Source organism: Labrus mixtus, chromosome 21 (genome assembly GCF_963584025.1).
Source record: "Labrus mixtus chromosome 21, fLabMix1.1, whole genome shotgun sequence".
NCBI classification, from domain to species: Eukaryota; Metazoa; Chordata; class Actinopteri; order Labriformes; family Labridae; genus Labrus; species Labrus mixtus.
Genome location: NC_083632.1, coordinates 2,735,643 through 2,760,398, shown reverse-complemented (window position 1 = coordinate 2,760,398; position 24,756 = coordinate 2,735,643). Strand labels below are relative to the sequence as shown.

At 41.6% G+C, this 24,756-nt stretch overlaps 3 protein-coding genes and 1 long non-coding RNA gene across 5 annotated transcripts in view; 1 reads left to right on the top strand and 3 right to left on the bottom strand.

Annotated features, from left to right (window-relative positions):
- The window catches only part of skap1 (src kinase associated phosphoprotein 1), a 43,137-nt gene extending 39,881 nt beyond the window's left edge, over positions 1-3,256 (bottom strand). The window contains exons 1-2 of the mRNA XM_061028685.1: positions 2,989-3,256; positions 857-962 (exon numbers count right to left, since the gene is read on the bottom strand). Coding sequence (XP_060884668.1) covers positions 857-962; positions 2,989-3,028 — 146 coding nt within the window. The 5' untranslated portion in view covers positions 3,029-3,256. The remainder of the gene's footprint in view (positions 1-856; positions 963-2,988) is intronic.
- A 1,461-nt stretch (positions 3,257-4,717) lies between these two features.
- LOC132955962 (uncharacterized) lies at positions 4,718-12,150 on the top strand. Its single transcript, XR_009665964.1, has 3 exons — positions 4,718-4,949; positions 6,278-6,373; positions 11,198-12,150. It is a non-coding gene; the product is annotated as an uncharacterized LOC132955962 (long non-coding RNA).
- Positions 12,151-12,557: 407 nt separating this feature from the next.
- hoxb1b (homeobox B1b) lies at positions 12,558-14,552 on the bottom strand. Its single transcript, XM_061028803.1, has 2 exons — positions 13,489-14,552; positions 12,558-13,216 (listed from the first exon to the last, which is right to left on the bottom strand). The coding sequence occupies exons 1-2, from the start codon at positions 14,048-14,050 to the stop codon at positions 12,912-12,914; spliced, it is 867 nt and encodes a 288-aa protein (XP_060884786.1). The 5' UTR covers positions 14,051-14,552; the 3' UTR covers positions 12,558-12,911.
- Positions 14,553-14,585: 33 nt separating this feature from the next.
- LOC132955196 (homeobox protein Hox-B3a-like) overlaps positions 14,586-24,756 on the bottom strand; it is a 13,345-nt gene continuing 3,174 nt past the window's right edge. Inside the window, exons 1-3 of one of the 2 annotated variants that reach the window (XM_061027952.1) lie at positions 20,173-20,545; positions 17,965-18,292; positions 14,586-16,292 (exon numbers count right to left, since the gene is read on the bottom strand). In XM_061027952.1, the coding sequence (XP_060883935.1) occupies positions 15,721-16,292; positions 17,965-18,202 (810 nt within the window). In that variant the 5' untranslated portion in view covers positions 18,203-18,292; positions 20,173-20,545 and the 3' untranslated portion in view covers positions 14,586-15,720. Of the gene's footprint in view, positions 16,293-17,964; positions 18,293-20,172; positions 20,546-24,756 lie in introns of those variants that run through there. The other variant, XM_061027951.1, reaches the window with a different exon arrangement.

Below are 24,756 nucleotides of genomic sequence, written 5' to 3'. Positions count from 1 at the left end.
GAAAATGAGTCTTTAAAAGCAGAAACAGAGTCTGGTGAACGGATTGAAAGGGGAAGTCTGGGGCACCGGTGGCACAGTGGTTAGTGCGCACGCCCCATGCTTTCAAAGCGGGAGGCCCAGGTTCAAATCCCACCTTTGCTTCCTTTCCTGCATGTCATTCCCCACTCTCTCTCTCTCCCTGATTTCCGACTCTATCCACTGTCCTATCTCTCCATTAAAGGCACAAAAAGCCCAAAAATGAATCTATAAAAAGAAGAAAGTGGAAGTCTGTTCCAGAGTTGAGGTGCCACTACACTTTGGTCTGTATCAGGACTTAAACTGGTTCCCAACCCAAGACCCTACAGACTGAGCTACTGCGGCCCCGTTAAAGTGTTCTGATCAAAACAGACAAACATAAGAAACTAAAAAAGTGTTAAAATAATAATTAGGAGCAGGAATGAAGTCCTGAAGGTGACACCATTACACCAAACGGTTCGCTAAAATGCTATTTAGCATACTGCAATTAGAGCAACAATTAAAGCTCTTGTGTAGTCAAAAGTAAGATAATGGTTTCATAAAAATATACTGCAACACTTGGCGAGAAAAACATCTTTCTGTGCATATTTAATGTTGCTTCTTTCATTTTTTTAAAGATTTATTTCAGGCTTTAGAGTGACAGGAAAATGGGATGAAGTCAGGAATCAGGGAGAGAGAGAGAGAGAGAGAGTGGGGAACGACATGCAGGAAAAGAGCCACATGTCAGATTGAAGCCGGGCCGCCTGCTTCGAGGACTACAGCCTTTGCACAAGGGGTGCACAAACTAACCACTAGACCACCGGCGCCCCGATTGAAAGCTGCTCCTAAAGGTGACACCTACCTTCCATGGACGACTCGGAAGTTATTCAGTAAGACCTGTCGTGTCTCTTGGGTGGTTTCAGTCAGGTCTTCATCTTGCAAGATCTCGAATATGAACAGCTCACAGTCTGAAGGGAGCAGAGGACGTTCATGGAGAGTTTTAGGACACGATTCTGAACGATTTGGCAAAAAATAATGTTTCTGACTTATTTCTAACATATTCCATAACCATGAGATGCCAAGTCTGGGTGTCTCTAAATATCAATGAAGTTTATAATTTGTTGTGCTGTTTCATCTCTGAATCAAGCTGCCAGCTTACAGCAGATGGAAACAACAATAAGAACACATACAGTACGCAAAACAATGTAAAAATGTCCCTAACCCTAATATTGTAATCCTACAATCTGGCAGTTTTCATCTCTACTTTCTTATATCTTTGAGAGATCATTTAATTCACTTTTTTTGTATTCACAGAACCCAGGTCTTTCCCTTTCCTCGACAAAAGGCTAAAGCTTTGTGATTTGATGTTACCTGCCAGTCAGACCTGCACCTGATTAGGTAATTGTTTATCCATCAGTGTTCAATTCAATTCAGGTTTTTTTTTAGTTCAGAAGTCTCCTGATTTTGTACATGACAAATAATCCAGTACACACATTTTAACACAGCCCTCGTTAAGTTGGAAACAACCTGTGTTGTTTTTTTGAGCGAGGCACAGTAGCCGCCCACACCTCTAGTTTCTAGTTTGCTAAGATGTGTTGCTGCTGACGTTAGCTGTAGAAGCAGGAGGTGAGTTTCACTTTCAGGAGCTGTGCTCTGAGAAGCAACCTCGACCTCTCTGTATTTTCCCTTCGCTGTAACAACATTATGGACAGTTTGCTAACCAACACCGAGCTAATGTCAGAAACTCAGGTTGCTTTGTTGGCTCTAGCACCAGATCACGCCCCACACCGTTAAATTAATCACAATCTGTTTTGATAATCCACAAATACGCTTGAAGAATAATATATAGCTCTCTGATTCCAGCTTCTTAAGTGAAAATATTCTCATGTATTTACCAAATAAAGTACTTTTTTTATGCGGCCTGAAAAGAGGAAAATGATATCATACGAGTAAGTGATTGGAGGCGAACATGTCATAATTATATTACAGTACAAAGAAAGACCCATAAGTGTAAAAACAGGTATGTCCACATCACTTATCAGATGTGTGAGCCTTATTTCTTTATGCCCTCCGCAGGAAAACAAACATGCAAATGTTGTTACAAAAGAACTGTCTGCTGGATAGGCAGAACATGCAAATGTAATAAAATACTGTCCGTGTTACTCTACATGAAAAGGGCAAAAGAAAGTTTTTACATTTGATACTAATGTCATTTCTATAATCCTGACCCTTTACTCTGTAGGGACAAGCCTCTTTCTTTATCTCTGATCAAGCCCTTAGTGTGCTGGACGAAGTCAAATCTCTGGGACATATTGTCAGGAATTACTTCAGTGATGATGATGATGATGTGCAGCGTCAGTGCTCAAACTAATGTGCTGGTACGCAAATGTATTATTATGCACAGACATGGTTAAAAAAGAGCTTTTTAGAGCTTACTGTACTCCGCTGTATACTGCTCACTTTTGGTGCAATTACAGCAAAGCTAAAACAAAAAAATATACAGATGGTGTAAAATGATGCATTCAGAATATTTCTCAAATTAACAAATTGGACGAGTGCAAGTCGTTTGTTACTAATCGTCTCCACATTTCATGCTGTACTGAGAAATGTTATGTATGAATGTATGTGTTGATTCATCGATTAGGAAAACGTAATCATCATGTTTCTTATTTAGCCCACACTAAGTGACACAAGGTGTTCAACGTGTCTTGAAACATTGGTGCTCTTTGTGTTTTCATTAGTGAGAACTTGTCAACTGTCGGGATTTGTATCCCTTTGTTGGTGTCCTGAATTTATATTTCTAAAGCTTTTTTATGATTATTTAGACCTATTGTTGAGATAAAGTATAAAGTAAAGTATATATTTTCACAACCGATATGATCATGTCATTTCTGTATATTTCCATATTTTGAAATTCTTATTTAATACCAGGATTTTAAAATAAAGCTGCACAGTTTAAATAAGCATCATCAACAGTAAAGACAAAGATATTACCGTCCAAAAGCCTCTTAATGTCCTGCGGAATCGTCCCCATCCCTGGTTACCTGTCCAACACGAACCCACTTTTGTTTTGCAGACTTTTTCGACTTTTTCTGAACCTTCACACAGAGGTTTGTAGTCCACAAAGTATCCTATGAATGCACAGCAACTGTCATCTTGTTACAGCTCCATGACAGGAACAAGAGCCTGGCACACAGTTCACACACTCACAGACTAACTGGTGCAGGATATAACCACCTGTGTCCTCATGCTCTGAAACCCAACTTCCTTGCATGCATCGAGATTTGCACAAAACGGGGTGGAGCTGGTGCACATATGACAACTTCCTTTGGTTTCTCGTGACATAGTTTAACCGACTCTTTCAGAGAGCCCTGTAGTATTGAGAATCACAATAACACAAGCCTGAAAGGCGGACAATGATCCTGTACATTGGCTACCTTAAGCAGCATCTGAGCCCAGCATAGCTGCTTGTAATAAAGATGTGAACAAAGGTAAATACTCTTGTGAAACCGCAGGGGTTTGTGGTGAAAACAGAAAAGGAAAGCATATCGTTTAAGCTTGAATAACCAACTGCCAATCATTTTTGTACTTTTTAAAACAATTTCCATGACCAGTAACAGTTTAGAAACTCTGTAAACACCGATTAAATCTTCTTACTCATACCTTTAATCCTTCTGCCAAATAATCTGGGCTCAAATGTCCAACTTGGCAAGAATACAGACTGTTGAGGAGTCCAATGAGAATCCCTGCCAACTCTGCTCAGATGCTGATCTTTTACAGGAAACGCTACCTGCAAAATAGGAAGGAAAAAAGTAACATTTCCCAGAAGGAATCAATAACAGTACTGCATTATTAGATGGAAAACTTGTCAGCAAAATAAGATTTCCCCTTAGGAGTTTCATTCTGACCTTAATGTCAGGGCTTTGTGAGAGGGATTTTGAAGTGGAATGGAGCCAAGTGAGGTTAAAATAATATCTAAATAGCAAGCTGGAAACAAACACTGCACCCAGCAGAACAGAAACAACTGAAGGTGCATTTGAGAAATTACTCTGCTTTACTTGACATTCAGCCCAGGAGTCAACTGGCCTTTCTGTCTTAAGGTGCCATGCAAAATGCCCTATTACACAAATATATTTATTTATTTTTAGGTTATAGCTGGTGGCCTGTTTTATTTGGCCTGTGCTGATTTAATCTTAAGAATCAGAGAAAAAAGACTCCAACTATACAGGCTGGTTTATTTAGTACCTGTGCCCCAGTTTAATGTAGAAACAAATAACAAAACCTTAAATTGATTTGAATAAATTACTCCAGGTATTTGTATAATTTCCCACACAGGCTCATATATTCAGTCTTTCAATTCTACAAAAAGTCCTGAAAAATTGTCAAGTAAATTCATTACACAAAACCTAACAATCAGATTCCGTGATTGATAACATTTTGCTAACTTCAGCAAGTACAAAATATCATAACTAGAGTTTATGTTTACATTAAAATTGTGTAGATTATTCTTACATGTTTTGCTTATTTGTACTGTTATTACCAACCTTGTAAGTCAGATCTTATTCGTCCATTTAATATGAAGCCACATACTGTAAAGCTACACAGCCGCTTTCGTTAAACAGCTAGATGAACGTTAGCCAGGTGTTCTAGCGAAAAGTGCTACCCTTCGATATGTGCACACCGGAAGTAATAAATGTACGCATTTTCTAGGTTTCCTGTAAGCTTCTCTGTACTCACCTGCCAACCTGTTGAACTCACACAACAAAAAGTGAAACGTTCACGGTTTAACATTTACATTGCGTTAATATTTAGAGAATATACTATTAGCTAGCTGCCCCTTTATGTAAATTAGCTAAATAAGCTGTTTAACGTCGAGTATTTATCGACGTACATTAACTTGATTAGCGTTACCTGTCCTGTAACTAGCAGCTGGCGATCCTCTTCAAACAACATGAGTAAGTTCAGAGACCTTCCCATTAATGTTAAAATACAAAGTTAGACATTCGGTTTTTTTTTCTTTAATTTAACCCAACTGCATTTTTCCGTTGGCCGTTGGGCGAATGCTGCGTTCAAGTACTCATATCTGCCCTTTGGGTAGAAAAGGTTGTAAAATTGGAAATCCGAAATGTTGTACAAATGAGACGATGCTTTACGACGACGGTACAGATTTAATTAAAAAAAAAAATTATTATGTTTTACAACAACGAATTTAAAAAAAAGACTTTAATAAGAAAGCTAGGAATTAATTTTAGTTTTTTAAATTTGAATAAAAATGTTTTTGACTTCTTGTGCATATGCTGCCTTCATTAACGAGTCAAGTCGTTCACTTGAGTGATGTTTTGCTGAAAACGATAATGTAGACCAGGATGTTCAGTGGTATGAATATGCTTTATGTAACAATTAGTCATTACCATAAGTCATTACAGATAATTCAGACTTTTAGATGTTTCTGAAATCACAGTTTCACATCATTACATCACCATTTTGATTGGTCTTTGAGTCACATTTGAAAACCAGTTAGATAATTCCTGACAACACTTGAATGCAGCCTTACTAACTGTGTCCCTCACTACTAGATGTGACAGGGCATGGATGAGTGGTTTGTATTACCAGTTAAGAGGTAACAGCAATAGGGTGACCTACACAGTGCTTTTATATACACTGCTGTAGAGTAGATATTGGTTTTAGTAGTAATAGAAATAGTGCTGGGCCTGACTGTCACCTTATTGATCCTGTATTACTGAAACACTACACGGAAAGCCATCAAGAAACCAAAGCTCAATCAGACTCTGCTCTCATCGACTGTATTCACCGGATATCAATTAAGGCTATGTTGGATTGATGTTGTATTTGTCTTACTTTTTAAAATATATAATGTGGATTTAAGAAGAGTCCACATCCTGGGCAACATCACACAGATACACAACATTTAATTTGTATTATTCACTCTGATTCTAATTAGCTGAACAAAGATTAAATGCAAAATATTTTAAGATAATTTAGTAATTATGCAACATTTTTAATTGTATTTCAGATGTTATACACTAAAAGACAATTTGCACAAACACATTTTAAATTTGTTTTGCATTCGTCTGATTTCTAAAATAAGAAATTTAAATAATTTCTGGGTGCTGCAAAAATCCCAAATTTAGCAATACCTTATGATGCATCTATACAATATTGTAATTTATATTTAGGAGCATTATTGGCAGCACTTTTATGTTCAGCACAGAGAATTAAAATATTATTAAGTAATTTTCCGTATTTCATGTCTTCTCTACAGGATGCCGAGGGGTCAGGGCGAGTTGAATCCCATGTCAGAAGTGTCCCCACGTTGACCTGCGCCTGACTGGCCTCCCAGCAAAAAGCCCCTGTGAAGGTAAGAGGAACTGGGGTCCCCTCCCCTGGAAAAGAGGTTCCCTCCCCCTGACAGCTCCACAGAGCCCCAGCCACCTGCCTGCTGGGTCAGTCCCATATGAAAAGGGAAGCCCTTTGTAATCCGACGGGGATTACACCACCCAACAATGCACCGCTGAAAGAGCGACAAAAGCCCTGTATCAAACGCCGCTGAGGGGGAGCAAGGCTATGATCTCCCGCTACTACCAACACTGACTCCTCCGCCACCTCTCATCTCCCCAAGAGGCTCCCCCCCCCCTTAAGCATTCGCTGCCTCTGTCCTCCTTCTGCCCTCTCATCTTTAGGATCTGGCCTTTTATCAGCGCATTCCTTTTCATTTGCATTGCGGTGTGGGGAGGGACAGCGGGTCTCTCTGATCTGATAGAGCCAAGAGAGAGAGAGAGAGAGAGAGTCAGGAGGATCCTCAGGGCATGAAGGGTGTGTGTTTGAGTGTGTGTATCCTGTCCTGCAAACACACACGCACACCACACTGCATTCTCAAGATAGGCAGAAACTGAGAGGGGCAAACAGCAAAGCACCCATGCCTGTCTTTCAGGCTCTTTATCTTTATTTAAGGAAAGGAAGTGCTGTAGTTGGAGGGCATGTTTTCTTCTATCTTTTTTTTTTTACTCCAAAGGAAAAATCTGCTTTGAACATCATGTGAAAAAAAAAAAGCTTAAAGTTGCATTTTATTTCAGCTGTTCCACAAATCTCGTCATTAATCACTCTTTATGAATAGGTGTCACTTTTCAAAGGCAAGCATCTCAAGTTGGTGCTCAAATCTGGCCCCCTTGATTCAACATGTCAGCATATTCAAACCCTTGATTTTCTTTTTTTTTCAAAAGAAGTGTGTGTGTGTGGCTTGATTCTTAAGAGTCCCGTTGTAAATGTTTGTGTTGTCCTCGAGGAGATAAAAAAAGAGGTAGTTTACTTTTCGGATTTCCTCAGAATCATTGTGTTCCCAACCCACCCATTGCTCAAACATACGTCGGTGTGTGTGTGTGTGTGTGTGTGTGGGGGTAAAAAGTGATGATAGATTGAGGACACAAAAGACAGAGGAGCAAATGTGTTGCGCTAAATCTACAACCCTCAGTCAGCGCACGTATTGACTGACTCCGGGGGAAGCTTGTACTTGAATCAATGTTAGCCATGAAAGCATTAGAATATAAAATCATTCAAATTGTATTATGTTAGGATATATGAGCCGTTTCAAAATATTAATTCAGCATTATTTGAGGTGTCTGTTAAGGGTGGCAGTTACAGCTCGCCGTGCGTCGACTCGACTTGAGCGATTACACACCTCTATTACATGTGATGTATGAATGCGTGAGAGGGAGCTATTTTTCATTACCGAGACATTGTCCCTAGAGGCAGTTGTTAAAGAAAGAATCTATGAATTACCCCCCTGGAACAACTGGCCCAAAGGAGAGAAGAGGAAAAAGGGAAGGAGCAGGAGAGAGAGAGAGAGAGAGAGAGGGTGGAAAAAGAGGAAGAGCAGCGCTATCGATGGAGAGACTGGAAGGACGCCAGAAGAATGTGTCTGCCTGTGCTTGTGATCCTGCACACCGCCGCCTCTCCCTCTGTCCAGTTAATTGGAATACAAAGCAGAGTGGGGTCGATGAGAGAGTGGTGGTGAGGGAAGAGGAGGAGGAAGTGGGGGGGGGGGGGGGGTAGCTGCTGCTGTCTGTCTCCAGCAACGCTCAACCTTCACTGCTCGCTGGGAATTGACTGGGGAAAGCAGCAAGCGAGACCGACACACTGTCACTGGTAAAATGAACTGTCACCTTGCATTTCTCAACCTCCTGGCAGCATCGAATTGGCCGCTTTGAACCATGTGACGTGACACTGATTGAGTTCTGGTCCCCCCCCCCCCCCCCCCCCCACTCACACACTCTCCTCCTCGGCTTTAAGAAAAGAGGCCGCTTTAATTTCGACCGTACATGCAAAGTAGCATCACATCAACGAGCGTCCTTTTCCCCCCCCCAAAAAAAGAAGCTCAAATCTGGACACAAAAACACGTTTCATTGCTTCTCTCTTCTTCCTCACCACCCCTCATTATTTCATCGTGCTGCTTCGTTACGCCGCCTCTCAGCTGCTCTTGTTTTTCTTACGGCATATAGTCGTGGCAGCCTGACAGCCACACGGAGGAGGAAAACTATTAGAGGTAGCCATTTGGATCCTGGAGGCAATCCCGGGGAGTATTAAGACGTTAACCCTGGCCAAGTCACTTGTCTCTCTCAGTTACTATGCTGATGGAGAGGGGGGAAAGGATGCAGTCGCAGGGGGGGGGGGCCCAGGAGGACGAGGCTTCAGGTCGGCTGGCGCTTCCAGATCCAATCGAGCCTGACTCGGATGGGGGGATGGTTGTCAAGAATCTCTGAGCCCGGGCTAAAAAGAGCCTCATAACAAAGGAAGAAGAAGAAGATACGCCGCACATAACCAGTTAGCGATTCTCCACTATGAACAACAGCAAGGAGGAAATCATGGATGTCAAATAAATATTGATATTAAGGAATTATTTTTCAGTTTTTATTCCCACCACTTTTGTCTTCATTCATTCAAACATATCTTTCTGTAGAGCTTTTATTTTAATTTGGAGGGTCAGATCCAGAGTGGCCTTCAGGTACACCGGTTTATAACGCATCACATAATCCAGGGACGAACAATTAAACCTTCCACAGCTGGTGTTCCTAAAGTGATCAAGCTAAGGACGCAATTACAAATTCTGTTCAAATGATCCTGAAAATAATCAGAGGTAGATTACATTAGAGCTTATGTTGCTGCAGATCTGTGCAGGTGATAATAAGAACATTAAACCCGGTTATCCAGGTTTGGGGTCAAACTGTGTCACTTTATCAGATCTGATTCTGATAAACCAGCAAAGATATATTTGATAAAAAGCTGAGGATGCTTAACCTCTTAACCCGCTGATATTTACACTTTAAACAGCGCTGTAGAGCTGCTGGGTTTTAGAGCTTAAGTAACCTCTTTTTTAAATCCCTTGTTTGCTGTCATGACTTCATTTTTTGGTTCTTTCTTCTTACTTCAATCCTGACATCCCTCGAGTACACTTTGTTTTTGGGCGTCTCATAAAGTTGTGAATGTTTCATCTATGTCTTTTCTAGACGGACCGAGAACAGAGCAAGAGAAATTGTCTAAAGTGCAAAAAGTCAATTTATCTGTGCAATCCAGTAGAGTTGTAGTCTAGACCAAGACCAGAGTGCTCCGAGACCGAGGCATGACCAAGACTAAAAATATCACAGAAAAATCATCATCTTGTGTTTTAGGGGCGTGTCACTAATTTAGACAGAAACGCCGGGAATGTTGGGGCCTGAGGGGGCAAACCAAACTACAAATTAATTGAAGTTATATGAAAGGGGAGTTCTTCCTTCTAATCACAGCGATGACGTGAGAAAGAAGCCGATCAGTGGTGGTCTTCACCGGTCTTCATTTCAAATCTGGAGTTTGCCCGGACCGAGACGAGGCCGAGTAAAAATGTTTATGATTCTGAGACCCAAGACCTTTAAGAGCGGTCTCAAGTACTACAACGCTGCGGTCTACACAGTATGCAGGAGTTTGCCTGTATTCTTAAATGATTAAAAACAAGAAATGACTCGACATTTGGTGCCTAACACTTCTATATTTGTTGCCGTAATACCAAAAGAGGTATCTGAATAATTCGATTTTTATTAGAGTTGTAGCAAAGTTTAAAATCTTGGTATAGTGACAACCCTGTCAGAATTTTTTTATTTGACATTTTCCTACAAAAACTCAAACAAACGATGTCTCCTACACCTCACAAATTGAAGAATTTACTGATTGAAGTTGTCTCACGTTGTTGTAAATTGAAAATAAATACTTTTGTAGCTATTGTTCGGCAAAAAAAACACACACAACTGATGTCGTCACTTTGGGTTATTTTTGCTAATTTCTACAAAAAAAAAAAAGGGATTAATTGAGAACATAACAAATATTAAAAATATATAACTAGTTGCAGTCAAAATTCTTCCTGGCCAGTATTTCTTCGGTCAGCCATGAAATGCCGTTCTCCATCTTGACAAACGTTGATAGACTGTAATAAAACACCCGGACAGATGATGGATCTGTGTCTTTATTGTTCTATACCAGAGAAGGTCTCTAAGTTTTATTTTGAAAATATAATAAATATTGTAAATAACGCTCCGATTCGGTCGACATTTCTCTCCCATCATTCAGCAGACGCTCATTCGGCGTTCCATTTATCTTTGCATCTCGTCAGCAAACTACTGCAAACATGACAGATAGATGGCGTAGAACCTAAATAGCCGTGTTTGATATCTGCCAATAAAAATGACTCCTGCTGTATCTCTCTGATGACCCAACCCCCCCCCCCCTCTACCCGCCCTTCTACCCCATGAATACTGTATCTGGTTCCTCTTTGAAGCGCTGGGACCCTGCAGAGTGACATGCGACAGAGGAACTGGTCGAAAACCAAGGAAGTGAGCCTGGCAATAGACTTGTAAAAGAGCCTGCAACAACTGCGAGCAGCATGGGGTACAAACAGCACTGAGTTGACCTCAAACAAAGTGCAGAGCAGGGGGGTGGGGGGGGGGGGAGCGGGGCTAAAGATGTGTTAGATAACTGAGAAGAGAGAGAGAGAGAGATGGCTGCTGTTTATCAGTAGAGCGTTTGTGTTTGTGCAGCCAGGCGGTGGTTTTGATTATTTTCGTCACCGTGTAGGATCGTCCTCCTCGTCCCTCAGTGATCGTTAACCGCTCTCTCTCCTCTCTCCTCTCTCCTCTCCTCCTTGCCCTACATTCTCCGGCAGAAGGCGAAGAGGCTGATCTGAAGGTGAAAAACATCCTCCTCCTCCTCCTCCTCCCTCCTCCTCCCTCCTCCTCCTCCCAGCTGAACATCTGTCTCTGAGTGTTGGCTGCAGCACCGACTCTGACACCTCCAGATGGAGAGCCCGCTGGGAGCGCTGAGGTATTACCCACAGAGATGGCAGGGATCACACCTCAGGAGTGAAGCCCCCCACACTTGTTTTCTGCACTGTCCCCTCTCTTTTTTTGTTGTTGAATCTGTCACTTTCCACCGTGGCTATTGTCACTATTGTCACCTCCACAGTCCTTGGCCTTGTGACTCATCTGAAGAGCTTCTGCTGTTGTAAAGAAAATGCATTGACAACAAACCCGCTCAGCCTTTTTTTTTCCAATTTACAGTAATGGGCCGTATGCTATTTCAACTGTAACTTCTATTAGTGGAGCTGTATTAATTTTTAATATAGTTGTGTGAGAACTGCATACTCATGCATATATATTTCAAATCATGCAGATCCCTTGAAACGTCTTTTTTTTTCATAGAACAATTTTCCCGTCAATGATCTTTAAACTCTTTAGACTAAAATATTAAAAGCAAAAATCTGTGAAAATGTAAAAGTATGAGAGGCCGAGAGTTCTCCGAGCCCACTCCGGGTGTCTTGACAGATTGACTCTGCATTCATTTGTGCCTGAACTCTGCGTGAACCTCAGCTTTAGGGAGAAAAAAGGGCACCAACAGGCCGGTGCTGCTGGGGCAGAAAGTGTGTGCACAAACCCAACACCCAGAGCAAATATTGAAACTGCTGCCCCTTTAGCGTCACGTGAAACCAGGTGGTCAGGTCCTGCAAACGTTTGGCTCAAACTGAAGCCACAGTGACCTCTGAAATGTGGATTCCTCACACTATTCTCCCTGTTTTTTTTTTTAAGACAAAATGTGGGTGTTTGATCACTGGTATTAAACTTGAGTTATTTTAAAGTCCAAGTGGACGTCGGTGCAACCTGTGTCAGCTGTATCCAGGCAGAATTTGGGTAACAAATCAAGGGTGACACCGGGCTCCCTGGAGTTTGTTGTCATGTTTAGAGCCCCTGGAGGTATTTGGAGGTGAAAAGGTCAGTGAGAACCACCCCATGTGTTGTGAAAGATTCCTCTTGTCACATTATGCAAGGGGCCTTTTTTTTTAATGCCGGTACATACAGAAATAGAATTTGTAATGCGATTCAAAATCCTTTAGAAAAATTTATTATTTACAATGATTTTTTTTTTTTTTTTTTTTAAACAGAAAATGTCTTTATGGAAGGACGCAAACTTGATTGAACATTAAAGCATTTTTTTCAGTTTTCTCTTCACAAAAACATCAATTATGACACTTTTTCTTCTATTTGATAGACTTTATTTATTAAGCTAAATCCTCTGAACAGTCATTGTAAAATACCCTGTAAATAAATAGTGCAAACATTCACACTGAGTTCTCAGTGCTCAAACACAAAACAAACCAATGCTAGAGAGAAAAAGTGTTTTTCAAGCTTCTCATGTGTAAAACAAACGCAGTTTAAGCACACTAGCAGACACAAACATACCCTGTATTCTTCACTAGTGCACGTCCATTTTTCACAGTTTTTTCTTTCTGGAATGTGCCACTGAGGCAAAGAAGTAGAAAACCTGCCCTGAAGGCCCCACAGTCATGTTATTCTTTTTTTTTTTTTTTAAAGTCACTTCATTGATCACAGTCTTTCCCCTTTCCCCTGTGGAGAGGTGTCAGGCCCGGAGACTTTCTCCACAGGTGTCGGCGTGTTGACCAGAACGCAGCCCAGCTTCTCGCGTTTCTTCTGCTTCATGCGGCGATTCTGGAACCAGATCTTCACCTGCGTCTCGTTGAGCTCCAGACTGGCGGCCACCTCCACCCTCCGCGCCCGCGTCAGGTACTTGTTGAAGTGGAACTCTTTCTCCAGCTCGGTCAGCTGCTTGGTGGTGAAGTTGGTGCGGATCACGTTGTGCTGGCCGGGAACCCCGAACTCCGACAGGACCGCTGAGGAGAGAAATGAATGATGGTGGGAAAAAAAAACATGAGTCATGGAGCTGAAGAATGGAGTTTGCATGTGAAGAAAAATGTGAGAATGAATAGGAAAAATGTGGAGGACATTAGTCATTATAGATTTTTTCTTCCAGAATGATTTAAGCTTCATTGTCTAAGTTGCATTTTTACGCACTGTGTGTCATATCATCCCCAGAGGCCTCATGGGGTCTTTAAACAGCAATCCCAGCTCTTAATTCTTCTACTATTTGTGAGGATGAACAAACCTGTTTTGGGAGGATTTCTCTTCACTTTCATCCAGTCGAATGTTTTCGAAGCTTCCTCCACATGCTCCAGGTCCTTCTCCTTGTTATGGACCGGAAGTCTCGAGTAAACGCTCTCCGGGTATTCTTGCAGCCTCTGATCCCCGCTGCCGAAATGCAAGTACTGACCCCCGGTTGAGACTCCGGGCCCGCAGCTGTCCCCGGTGTAGGGAGCCATGTTTGTTCCCAGGGGTGAAACCTGAGCGTGAATGTAGCTGCGGTCCTGCTCGGGAGCGAGGCCGTACTGGTGATGTCCGTACTCCAAAGGAGAGCCGTACATGGAGTTACTCTGTGGTGCAAACTGTAGGTCCAGGTTGACGTGTGTCTGATGGTGCAGGGGGAGACTCGGGCTCTGGTGTGGCGCAGAAGTTGCAGCGACTATGCGCCCGTCTGGTGCGTAACTCTCACTTGTTGCGCACGACGAGTTGGACGACATGTATCCATGGTTTAAAGTGTGGTATCCGGCCTTGGCACTGAAGATATTCGCTCCCCTGTTGCACACTGGATAATCTAAGTAGGAGTTCATCCTGGAGCCGGGGCCTGTTGTTTGTTCAGAAAAGTGATCAAGAGCGAGCAGTCATTAATCGCTGCTCCCTTTGCCCCCTAACTCTTCTAGGTAGTATGTCAAAGCTGCCTTCCACCCTCATATCACCTTCCTGACACACCATGTGACCCGCTAAACGCCAATGGCAAAGGACCTACAGCACTCTGTCAAGTCTGCGGGCTCGTCCATCAAACGGGCTCACATTTACATGACAAATGCTTCAATCAGACGAGCTCATCCATCTGATAAGAACACAAACATCAGGACACATTTTCAGGCTGTGCTGTTAAGAGGAGCTGAAAATGACAGATTAATGACGAAATGTAAAAATAATCACTGAAGGAGCAGAATAATAATAATAATAATACACAGTAATAATGTGGATTTAAAGAAAGAGGTCAAACATCACGCTTTAACTTAAAGATGTTTAAAGTTGCTTTAGAGTTTAAAATATATATATTTTACATGCCCCAACCTTTTTTTTTTTTAATTAATTTAGCCATTTAATTCAAATTTTAAAGGAACAATGACATTTATCAGTTTCAACATTTTGTCTTTGTCCGATTATTCATTAAATATTACGTTTCCACGTTTTTCAAAATCATCACTTCCGGTTTTTCTTTACATTTTCCACAGCGTCCTAAATCTTTTGGAAATAAATTTAAATGAATTAAGTCTGTATTCATCTAGCCCTACATATTAACCCTTTCAGATTCGTTGCCTGTGAGAGGTTCTAGTTAGGATTTAATTAGTCTGTTTTGCATTAATTTATTTTTATTTCCAGTGTGGGGAAAAAAAAATAATTTGAGAAGTAAATGTGAAAATATTTAATCTCGCTTTACGGAGATCAGAATTTTAAGTTTTGGCAAAAGGTGTAGCCTATTTCTCTATTGCAAAAAAAAACATTTGTTCAGCCTGAATCCTGCAGACTCTGAAAAGCAGCGCAGTGGATTCAGTGATCCATCATGCGCTCTCTTTACGCACTGACAGCTTGTGTGGCCCACTTTGCCCGTAACAGAACAAAGACACATTTAAGAACCATATAGATTTTCTCTCCCTCTCTCTCTCTCTCTCTCTCTCTCTCTCTCCTTTTTTTTGTTTCATGCTTGAGAGTTAACGACACCAACACTATAATGCAACATCTTCATAAACCTATCACGTCCACACTCACCCGTAAGGTGGCTGTAATTAAGGAAGAGTTAATGTGCTGTTAAAGACTCTGGCTGCTAATTGAGCTTTTACACTCACAAAAAATGACATTCGGTCGTTTTTTACAAATCTTTGGCTGCTTAAAAGTCGTTTTTTTTTTCTTGGCTTTTTTGAGGAGTATTTACTCTGGAGAGTCTTGGTGTCAACAAATTGTGTTTTTATTTATGTAGCTGAAAAAACAGCAGCTCACATTGTAATTGAAAATACACATCAGGGGCTACATTCAAACGTGTTCTAACGTGTCTGCAAACGAGAGGAGGCCCATGCGTTCAAGTGGAGGCAAAGATGAATAAATATAAATGCAAATAAATAGCCATGACTTGAGACTAACACTTGGATTAATTAGTCAAATAAATAAATAAAAGAATGCATGCATCACAGCAGGTCGGTGAAGTCTTGGCTCGTGATTTAAATGTACATTTTTTTTGCAGGACTCTTGAGCGCTACAGATGGGTCAGTTTTGGAGCCTGCATGATTCTGTCCTGAGTGCAGCTCTGTGTGAAATATGACCCGCTTACATCCACGTTTGGGTCTGTGGTGTGGGAGTTACTGTGCGTGTTGTACTGCGCGGGAAACTGCGTGAAGCCTGGAGCTGCGTATTTGGAGAATTCTTCGGGGTACGCCGGCTGGGACTGATGGTGCTGTTGGGACTTGAGCGGAGGGGAGGCCGGCTGGTAATCCCCGCCCAGATGGACATAACCCAGGCTCGACAGAGTGGGGCTGCCCGGGGCGGAGGGGGAGGAGTGTGGGGAGGAGGAGGAGGTGGTGGTGGTGGTGTTGAGGCCCTGCACTCTCTCGTCCTTCTTCTGCTTCATCCTCCGGTTCTGGAACCAGATCTTGATCTGCCTCTCCTGCAGGTTGAGCAGGCTGGCCATCTCGACGCGCCGCGGCCTGCACAGGTAGCGGCTGAAGTGGAACTCCTTCTCCAGCTCCACCAGCTGCGCGCTCGTGTACGCTGTGCGTGACCTCTTGGAGGCCGGGCTCGCGCTCGGACACTTCTCGTTGACTGTGCAGTCTGTCGAGACAAAACAATGAGGAAACAGGAAGCTTGAATGAGTTATTGTGACTCAGCCAAGGCGGTGAACGGACAGTTTCTCTTTAGTACTGAGGTCTAAAATTGAATTCTCAGTAACCAGCTTGCTTTCTTTTTTAGATTCTATTTCTGTTTACTGACACAAAGTCATCTTCAGTGATCCACATTGAAATACATATCAAATCAACAAAGCATGCAGTCACACTAAAAATACTAAACCAACAAAATAATCATCAGTTAGAGGTCAAACAAACACCAGAAATAAACTCTGTTCTTCTGACAGTAATTATGAGGGCTGCAATGATTCATCGATTTATTTTCGACTATTAAAAAAAAATAAAAAAAATATCTTGATTATAAAAATAAATCCCTTTAAGGACAAGACAAAGTTTCAGCTTCTTAAATGTGAATAATTTAAAGTTAGGTTCCTCCTCTCTGACGGTCATGTTTAGCTTTGGCAAACAATTAATCCATTAATGTAAAATATAATTATTTTTAAAGTTTCCAGAGATAAAAAAAAAACATTTTCCGTTCCGCTTGTAAACCTTCTGGTGTTAAATAAAAATGCAAACGAGTTCGACAAAGGCTGGGGAAAATGGTTAACATATAAAACAAAAGGATCATACACAACAAATTATGTGTAGAAAAATGTAATCCTCATCCAACCAATAGGCTCAAAGTATCTGTGACACTTGTGTTTGTTTGTTCTGTTGTTTGTTTTTCATGTCATATGTTTAATATCTGTCAAGATATTAATGTTGTTTAATATTAAAAGTAAAATAAAAATCCAAACGGAACCTATTTCAGTGAGTGTGCATCCTGCTCACTCTCATTCTAATGTTTGTTTTTTTTGTCATCAAACTGTGAGAGTGACACACATGTCAGCCAACCGGACCTGAATCAGCAAAAAGTAGATAACACATAAATACATTAAACTCAATAAAGACAGGAGAGGGAATGGAGGACGACAGAAACATCAGTTTAAATGTTTTTATCAGGTAGTTGTTGAGAGTTTTCTCTTGTTTTTCTTGTTTTATAAAAAATACAATAAAGTCTGACAGATATGGAGTTAAAGAAAGAATAAAGATATTCTAATGTAAGTCCAGGAGTCTGTAGTTTCAAGTGTATCTCATATGGTTGTTGTTATTTTTCCAAACAGGGATTTTATATTTGATACCAGATGTCTTCAGTTCCTCCTGACCGTCACAGAAACGGTTACAGAGTAATATTTGTGCCTTTAATAGATCTCAGAGACAAACACACACAGAGAGATTATTATCAGGCCTTCTAGGGGAGGAATAGTTTCAAATAGAGGAAACAACTCTTCCAGAAGCACACAGATTATTCTACTTAAACTCTACTCTTAAAAACATGAGTATCTTTTCTACATTTTGACTAAATCATTTCTGGTGTTTTAATTGTTGTTGCAGCATTTTGTAACCTTGTCTTATTCAAATAAGCGTTCTGTTTGTCTCTTTGTTGACACCTTAAAGTGTCTAAAACCTGAGCCTAGGTGTGTTTATCCTCCTGCTGCATGCCTGGCTGTGTTTGATTAATGGCCCGCTGACCTTTTGAACCTGAAAAAGGAGAACACATAAGCTCATTTTCTCAATTAATGCAGCTTTAATTGAAAAGGCCTCGTATTGTTACAGACCTGAGATTCTCCTGCCGTGTTTCTGATCTGAGTGTCTGGACTCTTTCATCCAGGGGAAAACCTTTTTGCTCGTGGGGAACTTTTGCTGTTTGGACCTCCGGGTGAACGAGCGCTCGAACGTCTCTGCAGCCGCCTGGCGATCACACCCCAACCCGTCGACATCCTCCAACGCCTCGCTGAAGAAGTCGTGGTGCTGAATGTGCTGCAGGTTTTCAGTGCAGTGTCTCTGCATCTCCATGAAACGTGGTGCGGCCCCTTTGACCTTCTGACGGAGCGACGGCAGCCAAATGTCACATGGCAGGTTTCCAGAGAGCCCCGAGCTTCTGGCCTGAGAGGGAGAAGGAAAAAAAAAAAGAGGTGAGACAGAATCAGGGAGGAGACTGCATGATCCATCTTATCAACTCAATAGTCTGCTGACATGAATGGCAAGCCCTCTCCTCGACACAGAGGCCACGGGAAATAAAGAGTTTGGTCGACAGAGGAAAAAAAAAACCTGAAAACAAGACGTTTGAGGAGAATCCAGCAGAATTAAATTATTTTTCTTTAAATCCTGACAATTCAGTGTTAAAGTCACTAATTCTGGAGCATCTCCTGGACTGAGAGGCAATAATGCAAATTAAGAGTCTGGTAGAAAGACACCCTCTGAAAACAAGACATTTGGGGATAATCTTGCAAATTTGTGCAAAAATTTAATTTCCATCCTTTTATTAACTCCTAATAATTAGTGTGGGCCTCAGTGGGCTGCCTCCTGTGGACATGTAGGCCACAGAAAATGAAGAGTTTCTTCTACATAAATCCTCTAAAAACAAACATTTCCTTCCTCAAAATAAAAAAAAAATGGTGGAAAGAAACCCGGTAAAACGAGACATTTGAGGAAATTCCTGCAAGAATTGAGCAGAGATTGAGTTATTCTCCTTTAATTAACGACAAAGAATTTACTGTGGAGCTCACAAGCCAACCAAAAGCCTCTCATGGACTGATAGGACGCAGGAAATAAAACAACAAATTTAAGAATAATCTTACAACATCTGTGCAAAAATTGAATTATTTTCCTTTAATCTACATCTGAAATGAAGTGTGCACCCTCACCGGCCTACACCACACGACTCATTATCTGTTTAAAACAAGGCATATTCTTAGTTTTTTTGTTTCTCTTTATCAGGATAAATGAAACAAAACAACCCTAAACCTCCTCTGAAACGGAAAAAAACACAATATTTGACTATAATCTTACAAAATGTGAGCAGAAATTAGATGATTTCCTCTTTGTTTGACCCTGAGATTTGGTTGTAAACCTGACTGGCCTACCACAAGGCTCAATTTTCTTTCCCTTTTTCTCTTTGAATAAAACAAAAGATCGAGCTATTCCTCAGGTTTTTGTGTCTTTTTAAAAACAGAATAAATGAAACACAAGAACAAGGAAAAATGCTCTCAAGTAAGCCTGCACAGAAACACCCGAAAATAAACAGGCAGTTAAGGAAAAACGCATTTTATATTAATTTAAAAAATGAAGAAAATACTTTGTATGAAAACATAATGAAGCCCATAAAATAAAATGCCTTTAAAATAAATAAAACAGGTTTTTTTATTGGGTGTGTTTCCGTTGCTGTTAATAAATAACAGCCTTTATTCAATAATGTATAATCCTGTCTCAAGCTCGGAAATTAAATGTTGTATCAGAATCTGGAGAGAAAGTCATCCATCACACACACAATAACACACTAACACACACACACACACACACACACACACTAAGTCTAATGTGCGCTGCAGCTCGGAACCGAAACCAAAGCAAACATCTTCCCGGAGAATATCCGTGATTGAATTTAATGCTCTCTTCATGTGAAATTAAACAGAGCAGAATTATTAAGCAGCAGATTTTTAAAAGACGAAGAGAAGCAGCAGAAAGAGAAAGAGAGAGAGAGAGAGAATAAGTCTGGAGGCATGCAGCTTTCTGAACTCTGGTTGAACCGCTGCTGGAGTCAGGCTCGTAAATCATAAAGACACATAACCCAGCCCGGCTGCCGTACCTCGAAACACACACACACACACACACACACACACACACACACACACACACACACACACGCAAACACACACACACACTCACACACACACACACACACACTCACAGCACACATTCATCCCGACCTGAAACAATCCGCGTGGAAACAAACACTACATCCTGCTTCCTTGTGCGCCTCTCACCTTTTGGAGGAAGAAAAAAAAAACTCCCGGATTATTGGAGTAATCCCTGCAGAGAGAGAGGGAGAGAGAGAGAGAGAGAGAGAGAGAGCGGTTTTGTGACCGTGAAGGTGCTTCTCCTGGTGCTGCTGCTGGATGTGGCTTTGCATGAAGCAGAGTGGACAGTGTTTCTGCAGCTCACACCGCCCTGCAAAGCATTTCTGCACACAATGTCAGCCTGTATGTGTGTGTGTGTGTGTGTGTGTGTGTGTGAGTGTGTGTGAGTGTGGATGTGTGTGTGTGTGTGTGTGTGGTGTGCTGATCATGCAAGCTCACATGGGGATCGCCCCTGAGATGAAGATAAGACATGGAGTTTTATCTACATCTTAATTGCAATAAGAGCTGCATTTAAAAAGATAAAATATCTCAATATTAAACCTTATTTTAAGTGGATTAAGATGGAGAAGATGTTTAGAAATCACATTTGAAGCTAAATTTAAGCTTTTTTTTATTTGTTTTTTATTCTGCAGATATTACGCTGCCCTTTTTTGTAAGCCTATAAGAAACGAGCACACACACACACACACACACACACACATCTCCTTTCTGTGTATAATGAACCCTCCTGGGAACGTGTCCAACCCTGTAATAATAAATTCAACATCCCCATTTAGGAGCGATGCCAGAGCTGCCCATTAATAACCCGGGCAAAAGAAAAGCGATCACTATTTTAGCCCGCTTCTTTTATACACGCGCACATACCGACTGCATTACGTCATGTTTCTCATTTGGGACTCTTTGTTAAAGTGTGCAGACTGAAGTCCAGCCTGTCATAATGAAGGCCTGCATGCTCTGTTTTTGCAGACAGACGGGTCCGGCTGATGCAGGTGGAGTTTGAGGAGGAGGTGGTGTGGTGGTGTTGTGGGGGGGGGATCGATAGGCGGCTGCTTTGATCTCTCATCTTCACGTTCAGCTCGATCGCTCTGATTGGCTCTGAGAGGTAATATTTAACTCATTAATGCAGAGGAGATGCCTTTGATCTGTGAGCCGTGCATGTCAACATACAGATCATTTGAATACAGAGTGAACAGATCTATAAGAGGCTCTTGTTCTGTAGATGCTGTGTGCTCTTCTTCAGGTTCATTAAGGACAAAAGAGTTTTAAATGAGGCTGCAAATAAACAAATAGAGAGTCTAGCTGTTTGCAAAGTTTGTATGTTTTCTGCAAAATATCCAGAACAACTATTATTTTGTTGAACTTTTGGTACTTTTAAACCACCTTTTATTATACATAAAGCTCCTTTATGTCATACTGACTAGAACCCGACCGATTAATCATCCAGCCGATAATATCGGCCGATATTAGCATATCCAGTGACCATCGATATCGGATAATTTTAGAGCAGATATACGCTAATATTACTAGATTTATTCACCAGTCGCATAGCATTTAATTAGAAATTCACTGTATTACACTAGCAGTTCTCTTTCACCAGCAGAGGGCGCTTTATGGATTACAACAATCATTTTCAAGTGTCAAGCGGTGATGCACGTACATGGGCAGCTACTTTCCAGTCGAGTGACCATCTTGTCTTAATTATAAATCTTTTCCACAAGTGTTTGATAACTGCACTTGATGGATAAACATAATAAATGTGTTTTTTATATATATGTATCTATCTCTAAAGATCGAACGTAGATCTGAGAAAGATATCGGCTGATATGTCGGTATCAGATTTTTTCCCCTCCCCAGTCTCAGTATCGGTATCGGCCCCAAGAATCCGATCTCGGTCGGGCCGTGATACTGACATCCCTTTTCCTATAGTTCGGATATCGTTATTCGAGTTGTATTTTTATATTTGTAACATTCTGTTCTTATTCATATGTGGATCTTTGTTGTGGATATCTACGTTAATCCTGGACTCAAAGTATATGTCATATTTAATTTAAAGATCAAAACATATGTATGGAGACCGTTTCCATATGGCTCTAACTCTTGCAGTCAGTGAATTTCCCCTGCAAACATGCAGCTATGTTGGGCGGTACGTTTGATTATAGGCCTGTAATATTAGCGGACACCAACTCATAGCACACGGTCAACATGCTGAGTATCATCAGGAGCTTTCGGCCTCATCTCCTGGCTTTCAACGGTTCATATCGTTTAGGGTATCATGGTGAATTCTAAGGGCAGGTTAGCTACACACTTCTGGAGGCCATGACATACGGCTCAAAAGCTTTTCAAAATGTCCGATGAGAGGATATTTCATCAAGAAGAATAAATTCAGCTTTAATATATGAGATTTTAAAAGTTGGTTTAAAGCTCCTGTGAGGAACTTTAGTTTGTGGGGTTGTTGCTGCCCCCTGTAGAGACAAAGTGGTACGTCTTTTCTGATTTTTGTCTTGTACATGAGGAGGTATTTTGTCCTCTTTCTGCATTCTTTCATAGTCAAACGAATCGCCCTGTGCACACAGGAAATGTAAATTAAGACCTTGTCTGACACCCTGCAGCAGCGTCTTCAAGCATTAAAAATGACATCATAGAAATTATAAATGTTTTGACTGGTGGTTTCATTTGCTTTTTTTAGGTTAGGTCATGTAGAAGCATCAGTTTTCATTTCAGTCTGTTTCATAACCCGTTAAAAAACTTCACAAAGTTATGAAAATAGCTTCACATAAAATATAAAAACATGCACACCACATATACTGTATAAATACTCAGACGCCAACCTAACACATTAGCCCTGTTATCATGCAGGTTAGGGTGCTTTCAGTAGGCAAACAGGGGACATAAAGTCTGTATGGGACATTTTAAAGATCTTCAGCTTCACATTACAATAACAGCTGAGGTAACACTTCACACTGACGACAGCCATGATGGGGATTAAAGCTCCTGTAATGCACAGCTCTCCGGACTGCTCTTCAATACACAGGGGTTCATTTTATTTTGGTTCATTTTCAGCACAGAGTTGAGCTTCTCGTGAAACATTTTCTTCAGTTTATTTGGTGTAAAAGCTAAAACCAGTGGTCACAGTAAAGAGCGGAAATCATGGCAGGGTTAGTGCTTCGTTTCCGTCGTCATTAAATTCCTATTGGACTGAAGTCTCAGGATTAATTATTAACTTACAGACAAAACTGAAAGTCTGAGCACAAGGTCCTCTTACTCGACATTTTCAGGATATTTTAGCCTCAAATAACGAGACAAACGGGCCGACGCCATGTGCAGATGAAGACCAAGAGCGCGGGAAATCTGCAGCAAATGGACTCTTTTGTGTTTCCTTTAAAAACATTTAAATTCACGTTAAGTAATTTTAGAAAACAAAGTTAGAATATGCATATCTTCTCATAAAAGACAAAAATATGAAGGTTTGTTTTGTGCACATGCTCAAACTGATGCAACAATCCGATAGCAATGCAGTCTTCTAGAGCTGCAGGATGTCTCAGTCGAACATCTTCTCTTCTGGATTGTGAGGATTTGTTGTGAATTTGAAGGGAAATAGAAGTTTGACACATGAAGTCCCACATCCCGAACATCTCTGCAGCTTTCAGCCTCAAAGGAATGAAGCTGATGTCACACGATGAGCTGATAAAGCGTCTGAGCCTGTTGTCTAATAACTTTTTGGAGCGATTGTTTTCCATGTTTTGCGTATGTCGTCCCCCCCCCCCCCCACATTGACTACACACATAAGCATGGTGATGCAGAGGTGTGCCTGTTAAACTGGCAGCTTAGCATACACAGAGGCATAAATCTCCCCGATGGCTTTTATAGAGCTATAAAAAGTGTCATATAAATACAAAGAAAATCAGCAATAAGTGCGCTGTCGTCCAAAAGTCTAAATGTCCTGTGATGCACGAGAGAGCGGGAGAAGAAGAGGAGGAGGAGGAGGAGGAGGGGGAGGGGGAGGGGGAGGAGGAGGGGGACATGCAGATGGAGAGACATGATAAGTCAGCGTGCTGAGTAAAGACGTACAGTATGAGTATAAATTCATGTCTGTGATCTCTGTGGCACACACATATCTGCACGTCTCCGTCCTCCATGTCTGATCTGTGATGGACATGTACACTTCTCCTCTCCTCTCTCCTCCTCTCCTCTCCTTTCCTCTCCTCTTCTTCCTCTCCTCTCCTTACCTCCCTCACTTCCTCCTCTCCTCTCCTCTCTCCTCCTCTCTCCTCCTCTCCTCTTCTCTCCTCTCCTTTCCTCTCCTCTCCTCTCCTCTTCTTCCTCTCCTCTCCTTTCCTCCCTCACTTCCTCCTCTCCTCTCCTCTCTCCTCCTCTCCTCTCCTCTCTCCTCTCCTCCCCTCCTCTCTCCTCTCCTCTTCTTCCTCTCCTCTCCTCTCCTTTCCTCCCTCACTTCCTCCTCTCCTCTCCTCTCCTCCCTCACTTCCTCCTCTCCTCTCCTCTCTCCTCCTCTCCTCTCCTCCCCTCCTCTCTCCTCTCCTCCTCCTCCTCTCTCCTCTCCTCCCCTCCTCTCTCCTCTCCTCTCCTCTCCTCCTCCTCCTCCTCTCCTCTCCTCTCTCCTCTCCTCTCCTCTCCTCTCCTCTCCTCTCCTCCTCCTCCTCCTCTCCTCTCTCCTCTCCTCTCCTCTCCTCCCCTCCTCTCTCCTCTCCCCTC